We start from the raw sequence: 9,587 nt of genomic DNA, 5'->3' as shown, positions 1-9,587 counted from the left end.
TTTTAGATTTACTTGCTTCAAAAATCAGTTTCTTGTCTTACTTTCTTCATCTGCTCCAGTGTGGACATATTTATACAAATGCCATGGTGTTGTTCTGCTTAGAAAACTTATTTCAAGAATCTGAGGACCAATTTCAAGCATCTGATTACCTCGGACGGCCTTAAGCTTTTGGGGTTTATTCTTAAGTTGGATTAAGACCATTTTGTTTTAATTCATAGTTTAGATGCATAGTAATCTTACTGATATAATCCTCCATCACTATTATATGAAAGAACCTACGCCTCATCATTGTTAACTATCTTGGCCGGTCAAAAAAAAAAAAAAATTACCATTTGTTATCTTGGCCAGTCCAATTTTGTTATTTCCAAGATGGATATGTTCCTATATGGCTATCTTTACTATTTCTCCATAAAACTTCAAGCATATGCTAGTAAAATAATGAGTTGTCTATTTTTTCCTTACACTAGATTTCATAATAGATTTGGAAATTGGCTGATAGAAAACTTATCACAGTTGTACTCTGCTTTTTAAATGCTTATTCTTTTGTCTGGAAACCTTGGAAGAGATGTTGTACACTAGGCGAGCAAAAATGGAACAAGTAAGAAAGTTCGGGATGCGACATTCCTTTGTAATTCACTATTCGGTAATCAAGTGGAAAGTCCACATCAGAAGACTTTGTTGAATGCTGAACGTATAATTAGAAGACTTTGACTACGGACAATTTCGAGCCCAAATTGTAACGACGAGAATGTAAATAAGTCAAACTTGTAATGTAGAGCAAAGTTAAATCTAAACGCAGAGTATAAAGGCAAATTTGGATCTTTTCCCTTTTGTAAAATTTTACATATGTTCAAACTAGAATACAACAACAACAACCCAAAGAAATTCCACACCGTGGGGTCTGGAGAGGGTAGAGTGTACGCAGTCCTGACTCCTACCAAGGTAGGATGGCTGTTTCCGAAAGACCCTCGGCTCAATAGAAAGCATAAAAGAGGTCAGATAAGGCCAAGAAAATTCAAAGCGATATGGAAATGAAAATAACGAAAGCGATTAAGCCATGATAAAGCAGTTTGCAAAGGGGCAGTGGCTATCACAGATAAAATAAGATAATCAAAGTACAGAATAACAGATAGTAGCAGAAATCAAAGCATAAGAACTTATATCGCGATAATGTGACTACTAATATGAAAGGATAAACGATACTATCTACTAGCCTTCTACCCTAATCTGAGTCCTCCATACCCTCCTATCTAAGGTCATGTCCTCGGTAAGTTGTAACTGCGTCATGTCCTGTCTAATCACCTCTCCCCAATACTTCTTCGGCCTAACCCTACCTCTTCTGAGACCATCCATGGCCAACCTCTCACACCTCCGCACTGGGGCATCTGTGTCTCTCCTCTTCACATGTCCAAACCATCTCAGTCTCGCTTCCCGCATCTTGTCTTCCACCGAGGCCACTCCCACCTTGTCCCGAATAGCCTCATTCCTAATCCCTTCACTCCTGGTGTGCCCACACACCCATCTCAACATTCTCATCTCGGCAACTTTCATCTTTTGAATGTGAGAGATCTTAATTGGCCAACACTCCGCCCCATACAACATAGTCGGTCTAACCACCACTTTGTAAAACTTGCCCTTAAGTTGTGGTGGCACCTTCTTATCACATAGCACTCTGGAAGCGAGCCTCCATTTCATCCACCCTGCCCCAATACGATGTGTGACATCATCGTCAATCTCTCCACTGCCTTGCATAATAGAACCAAGATACTTGAAATTACTTTTCTTCTGGATGACCTGGGTACCAAGCCTCACTTCCACTCCAGCCTCTTGAGGTGCTTCACTGAACTTGCACTCCAAGTACTCTGTCTTGGTCCTACTCAGCTTGAACCCTTTAGACTCCAGAGTCTGTCGCCAATCCTCCAGCTTAGCGTTAACTCCGCTATGAGTCTCGTCGATCAGGACTATGTCATCCGCGAAAAGCATACACCATGGCACCTCACCTTGAATATGTCGCGTCAGTTCATCCATCACCAAGGCAAATAAAAACGGACTAAGAGCTGATCCTTAATGCAACCCCATCACAACTGGGAAGTGCTCTGAGTCTCCTCCTACTGTCCTTACCCTGGTCTTGGCTCCCTCATACATGTTCTGGATCACCCTAATGTATGCCACAGGTACACCTTTAGCCTCCAAGCATCTCTATAGGATCTCCCTTGGGACTTTGTCGTAAGCCTTTTCTAGGTCGATGAATACCGTGTGTAAGTCCCTCTTCCTCTCCCTATACTGCTACACCAGTCTCCCTACAAGATGGATGGCTTCTGTAGTTGAGCGTCCCGGCATGAATCCAAACTGGTTCTCTGAAATAGATACGCCCCTCCTTACCCTCATCTCCACCACCCTTTCCCACACTTTCATAGTATGACTTAGCAGCTTGATACCTCTATAGTTGTTGTAACTCTGGATATCGCCCTTGTTCTTGTATAAAGGGATCATTAGAATGTTTTGATTAATTTATAGTGGTCTGTAATTTTCTTTCGATTTTTTTTTTTTTATAGTGGTCCACAATTGAGAGCACCAAGGTAAGCTCTAATTGGTATTGATAAATGGTAATGCAGAAGAGTTATAGTCATGCAAGTGATTAATATAAACATTGTTAGTAAGAGTATGGAAATTTACGCTTTTAGTCCCTCAAATATCACCAAATTTGTATGTTGATCCCTATACAATTTGTTTAAGCACATTTAATCTTCAATTAATTAAATTGAATACTTTTAACCCCTCAGTTTAACGAATTATTAATCATTACACCATTTATTAGCCATTTATTGTTTGTATTGTTACTTCATATTTGAGGGTAACATTGTTTTTAAAATAGTTTATAATTTTTTGCCCTATATAAGTGGACCAAGAACACAAATTCATTTAATTGAAGGCTAAAAACCTCTCAGCATAATTTTTTGTTTACACCACTGGCAAGCTCCTTAATTGATACTCTGGCAATGATACCACTAGGTCTAGTTTCTCTACTATGTTACAATTTGAACCTTCCTTTAGGAAAAAAGGAAAAGTGAAAAGAGGGAAGAAAGCAGAAAAAGAGAACTTTCTGTGGTTTACAAAGTTCTGATACCTACGCAAATGATGTAAGAACATGAAAGGATATCCCACACCAATTTTCCTCTCTCTATCAAAGTACCTATTTATAGTAGTAACGCCATCTATCTCATTTCAAACATTTTTTTTTCCAATTAATTAAGACCCTCACTCAGATTATCAATTTTTTATCAAAAAGTTATTACCTATATGACTTTTTTTAGTTTCTGAACATTTAAGTCTATCTTTTTCCTTCTAAAATTAACAATTTAATTACTATCAAATAGTTATGGATTTCATACTCCAAAACCCATTTTTTCTTTTCTAGTCTAATGAAGGAGTACTAATTAAAAACCCCTACTTATGCTTACTTGAGTTACACACGCTGTATTAGCCCTCTTGGTCTACCTAAATTATTTCTCTTCATATATTTTTTTTTCCTGAAACGCAATGTGAATATATTACTATCGTCACCATATAAAAATGACGCGTTGCCTATAGAGATTCTCCATTTTCGGGGGCAAACTCGAGACCTTATTAAAGATGGACAAATCTCGTTCACCCCGCCACATTCTTAGTTTGTTCTTCATGATATAACCTATGTGAAGAAAACCTGAAAATATCATCTTCTTTTTGGCACATTTTAGATTGTCTTTGAATTTCTCTCTGATGTGAAACTCTTCAAGAGTCATATTCCACTTTCCTTTCTCTTTTACAAACCAAAAGCGGAAATCATATAGATTTCTGGCCTCCCTCTCTCCCTTTTATTCACAATTTCATATACAAAACTGTCAGAAAGTCAACATAAAGTGGCTGGTAACACTGTTTGGTCGGAGGCGCCCCTAAATATTGTCCATTGTCATGAAATGCACCAAATTAAAGTAGTTGAAAACAAATAACCAGGTCAAGACTTTTGTAACCCAAAAATAAATTTTTGGAATCACAATAACCCATTAAAAAAAACAAACCAAAACAGGCTTTACGCACAGATTCTGTGTGTAAAAGGACCAAAGTGTAGTTTTACACTTAAGTCCTTTTACGCACAGAATCTGTGCGTAAAACCTCTTAAATATACGGGGCGCATTTCCGAGGTCCCACGCGATCAAAAACATCGTTTTCTTGTTGATTTCCAACCCAAAAGTCAATATTTTTGGTATATATCTAGGAACAAGTTTCTTCGCAATAAAGCGACGTATAATTCAATTCAAAAACTCAAAATCAAAGCATCAATCTAGGTATTTTACTACGATTTTTCTATTATATTATTAACCTAAGCATTACTATTGTGTATTATTTGCGGATATGGACAAAAAAAAACTTTTACGCACTTTTTTTGTGCGCAAAATGGGCTATTTCTGCCCGTTTTTTCATTTTTTTTTAAAAAAATATTTATTTGTTGTTAATTTGTTAATTGTTTATTTAGTATTTGTTAATTGTTAGATTAGTTATTTCAATTGTTAGACTAGCAAATTATTTATTTAGTTTTTGTTAAGCCAATTGTTTATTTGTTAATAATTTGTTAATTATTTGATTAGTTAGTTAATTGTTTATTTATTAATTATATGCTAATTGTTTGCTAGCTAATTGTTAATTATTAATCTGTATATCTTTAATTGTTAATTTATTTATTTGCTAATTAGAAATTGAAAATCCTTAGTTTCGGATTCAATCCTTTGTATAATTTTTCGGTAAAAGATTACATAACTAATACAACATATTAGAGATTAATTAAAAAAATAATGATTAATTTAAAATGCGTAAAAAATATACCACTTTAATCCTTACTTCATGTGTTAAGGATTAATTTAAAATTCGTAAAATAGATAGGACACCTCCATGGAGCCGGGGTCCTTCGACAACAGAGGGGTACTTTATCTACAGCATGAGCATAGGTCCCAGTATGTATGGGATGCACCGGTATCCTCTAGTAGAGTGGTCCGTACCCGTTCGGGGGAGTCAACATGGGATATTCTAGAGGCTATTCCCTCACATCCTTGTGTCATAGATGTACTACGTCAGGGCGGTATCTACCGGTGCATCGAGGTTGGTCGGCTTGTGCACGATAGGGCTCTAGTGACGACCATGACTGAGCGCTGGCAACCGGAGACCCATACATTTCATCTCCGCACTGGCGAGGCTACCATCACCCTGCAGGATGTCGAGGTGATTTATGGTCTACATATTGATGGACAAGCATTGTATAGAGTGGAGCCTTCGCACCTGTCGTATCCCCAGGAATTGACTAGGCTCACTGGTTTCGTGCCTCAGAGAGATATGCGTGGACGGAGTCGGTTATTGCGGTCCTCCCTCCATGCTCACTTGCGCCTCGTACATCTGCAGCATCCGATTGGCGAGGCGTCGCCTCAGGTTGATGTTGACCGACGTGCTCGCTTATATCTTCTCATCATATTCGGAGGCATCATGTTCCCAAACACGTTAGGTGCGGATATGAGCATGAGGTATCTGCTCTTTATTGAGGATCTAGACCAACTGGGATGTTACAGTTGGGGCGCCGCTGTCCTGGCTTATATGTACAGAGAATTTGATCGAGCCTCTATGGGCGAGAGGCTTGAGGTCGCTGCATTTAGCCCTCTTTTTCAGGTAATATATTTAAGTGTGTGTAATAAAACACTAAATATATTTTTTCAAAACGACAACTGAATAAATAATTTTTTTGATGACTATGACAGATATGGGTGTGGACTAGGTTGAGACCTTTTCAGCCCATAGCTACTCACCCTCCCGATGACTATGTTGCTGAGGATATGTCATACGCGCGGAGATGGTCGCGAGGCCGTACTAGAGGAGTGGAGATGCACCATGTCATTCTCTCGTTTAGGGATCAGTTAGACCGCATGACGGCGCTCGAGGTAAGTTTTTTTTATTTAACATTAGTTTGTTATTTTTGTTAGTCTTTTATTGTTAACTAGTTGAATTCTTTTTATAGGCTTTCATATGGACGCCGTATGATCATATTTTGGGTCAGCTGCTGGCGTTTTGTAGGGCTGGTGAGCACATGTGGATGGCACGGTGTCCATTAATCCATATGGACATTGTTGACCATCATGCGCCCGACCGCGTGTTACGGCAGTTTGGGCATGTACAGAACATACCCGCTACTACACGTTGGGAGTGTTGACACCCAATTTTGTCCCGCCTCTCCTCCGAAATACCTATTTACGCTTCTAATATTTTTTGAAAAAAATAATAAAAAAATATATATATTATATTTACTATAATTATTAGCCTTTTATCAAAGACGGTGTTTCATTATTATTACAGTTACTAATTATTATTATTATTATTATTATTATTATTATTATTATTATCATTTCGGCATTTTTACCAGCTTACGCACATGCATCGCATTTATCTTTGCATAATTAAATAATAGTATTTATTTCACTGTGGATTTTCAAAAATATTGTTGTACTGCTATTATAACACCATATGACTTTATTACCCGAGTCCTAATAATCACACATTTTGTATTAAGCAATATTTTGTCACCCTCGGTATATCATTAATTAAAATGGGTCTTTTATTCAAATTCAGAAGCCAAACTATTTCATGCGCTCAGTCCGTATCTTGACTTACCGGACCCCAAATCAAAGTTCGATTAACTCCTAAATATTTTTGGACTAGCCCATATCTCTTATCTCAATTTTTAGAATAATCCGTGTTTCAATTTATTAGTCTATTCTTTTAATACCCGGTCTAAAAATTGACCCAGTCCATAAATGGACCGGGTCTGACCCGTTTCGCACAAAATAAGGGAAACCCTAAAAGGGTTTCCCCTCATTTTTCTCACCCCGCCTCCTTCTTCGTTCCTTTCTTCTCTCTTTTCCTCCATCTCCGCCTCCCTTCTCTTCTCCACCTCCCCATCGCCACCACCTCTACACCACCATCTCCTCACTTCTCATCGCCACCCACCGTTTCTCCCTCCATCGCACACACCCCTCACATTCTTCTTCTACCTCTGACGCCTCCATGCTCCCACGTTATCATCCACTTCATCTCTGACACCTCTCACGCCTCTCCCATGCCGCTGCCATTTCCACTACTCCACGCTCACTGTCACCCCACTTAATTTTGTCCCCCACCACGTTACACCACATTCCTTCACTCGTCTGACACCATCTCCACCTTCTGTTGTTCCCCGCTCCCTTTCCCTTTATTCAACACAAAATACATGGTAGATCTATAAATGGAGAGAAAAAACCCCACCCCTTGGCCGGAGGAGAGGCAGTCTGAAAACCCCCTAAGAATCGAAGTGCTTGAATCGCCAAATTTCTCTAAAAGATACGAGTCTTTAATTGTTCTATTTCCCCTGTTAAAACCTCGGCTTTCGATTTGCTCGATATCGTCATAAATATTAGATCCTATTCTTTTTTTTGCTGTGGATATTCGTCTGAATCCGAACATACACGAGTTCGAATTTCAAAGTGTTCGAGCATAGATCGAAAGCCCGTACTCATTTCGCTGCACCCCCAAAAGGTCAGTGATCCTCATTCTCCCTTTGCTTCGGTTCTGTTCTATGTAAACTTGTGTAGTCTGATTAGTTTAGTTTCGTATTGATTTCCGATTTAGCATGAGGATTAGTTATTTTGCTAAGTATGTTTACTGATTCAGTTTGCCCTAGATATAAGAATCATATCATGTGTAGTTTAATTTGCCTTAATAAAGTTATATGTGTTAGCTTATTTGATTGTTGAGCATAATCAGATAAATAATGCTCTCTACCTTATCTAATAGTTAAACATGTACGGTATTCCTGGATTAACTTAAGATCAGTAGGTCCTATATGATCATTCCACTCCGCTAAGCATGATTATGCATTAGTTATCCTAGTCTTCTTTGTTTGGAATGCTTAGGTGTAGGTCTGCTTAGTATGATTATCTGATAGCTTGGATTAATTATGTTCCAGCCAACATGTTCATGTTGGTTTAGTTTATTTTACACAGTCGAGATGATGTGACTTGAGAATCATCAATTTCCAGACCCTATTGCTAGCATATATTTAACTAAATTTCGTGTCTTGATTATCTGAAGTATATTCTACAAGATCTGGGTATGTTGTTAATTCATTCCTGTGGCAAATATTGGTCCTTATCATGTGTCAGTAGTATAATGAGGTTGTATGTATGAAGTCGAATTGGGGTTTAGATATGCATATAGGAGTTTGAATCAAAATTCTTACTTGGCCTTCCAACATGTTTAGCTCATTGTTTGACTCCATCATCAGATTAGTATTGCGTTACTTTCCAATTTCACTTCAGCCTTGCTCTACAAACTTGTTGTTTTGTGTCTATATAATTTCCCATTTTTGGCATGGCTTGGTTCAATTTAAAACTTGTCCATGACTGCCTGTGTTGCTTGTTTATAAGTTTGTATTTAGCTTGTTTGAATATGGCTGAATATTCATTATGGTTCATGTGCTAATATTTTGCATATGGTGTTATTTGGCTTTAGCCCATGTTGAAACACTATTTGGTTGATAATTATAGGTGTCACTCTTATCTAATATAGACAAGTGATATTGGACATCGACATGTTTGTCTCTATTACTTAAGATAATCCTGTGGTATGAATGGTAATCTTGATACACATACACTTTGTCCAGATTTGTCAAATAAGATTATAATTGATCTCTGCTTCACTGCTTAGGACAGTGTCTGTTTTAAACTTTAATATATCGACTGGTTGTGTAATTAATTGGTCATCATATTGTGTTTGCTGAATGTTGAAGCTGATCATTTGTTTCTCTGGTAGTCATCAGTTGGTATGAATGAGAGTAAAGAGTAAATGGGTTTGTCTATCTGAATATGCAACATTACAAGATGAATATTTTCGGGTGTTCATTACTCATATGCTCCCCTCATCTCAAAATACCCAGAATTGACTGATCTGTTCTTTTAGGATATTGATTTGCTTAGGCTGTCTAAATGTTTAGTCCTCTTTATTGAGAAAGACGAAAGGATATGTTTGTCGGTCCTAATCGAAAACTATGAGATATACGTACAACCTGTTGGTTCTACCATTTGTGAATACCTTTTATTTCACCTTTGTTTTGGGTCATTATCTGGCAGAGGGATTCAGAATCCTGCCCTGCTCATTGTGGTGATATGTTCATGTGTGATATTAGATGATTCGTAAATCATTCATAATTTGAAAATCCTCCGTTACTGCTACCGCGATGCAGATTCTTCGTCTTCGCGCATTTGTAGTTAGTTTTGCAGTGGTCATTGGCTGTTGTATGATTGATTGGAATATTCCCAATATACCTATAAGTGCCTTTTTTTTTATATATTCATTTTGTTAAGGCAGTGAGGTGGTATATCCATGTTTATGTGAAGTATATTCCAAATATACGTACAATCTACCTGCATGGCTAACATGTTTGGGTATATCTAATGTGTTTGACCTCGTTTATTCGATTATATCCTAATCCTTTTCCTTTTATTTTTGCATGACTATCGCGTATGAGTCCAAGCGAC

General features: G+C 37.8%; 1 protein-coding gene across 1 annotated transcript; it reads left to right on the top strand.

The window, feature by feature from the left end:
• Window positions 1-5,172: 5,172 nt before the first annotated feature.
• On the top strand, window positions 5,173-8,895 carry LOC132629099 (protein MAINTENANCE OF MERISTEMS-like). Its single transcript, XM_060344836.1, has 2 exons — window positions 5,173-5,691; window positions 8,863-8,895. The coding sequence occupies exons 1-2, from the start codon at window positions 5,173-5,175 to the stop codon at window positions 8,893-8,895; spliced, it is 552 nt and encodes a 183-aa protein (XP_060200819.1).
• Window positions 8,896-9,587: the final 692 nt, after the last annotated feature.

This window comes from Lycium barbarum, chromosome 2, assembly GCF_019175385.1.
Source record: "Lycium barbarum isolate Lr01 chromosome 2, ASM1917538v2, whole genome shotgun sequence".
NCBI classification, from domain to species: Eukaryota; Viridiplantae; Streptophyta; class Magnoliopsida; order Solanales; family Solanaceae; genus Lycium; species Lycium barbarum.
This window is presented reverse-complemented; position numbering and strand designations above follow the sequence as displayed.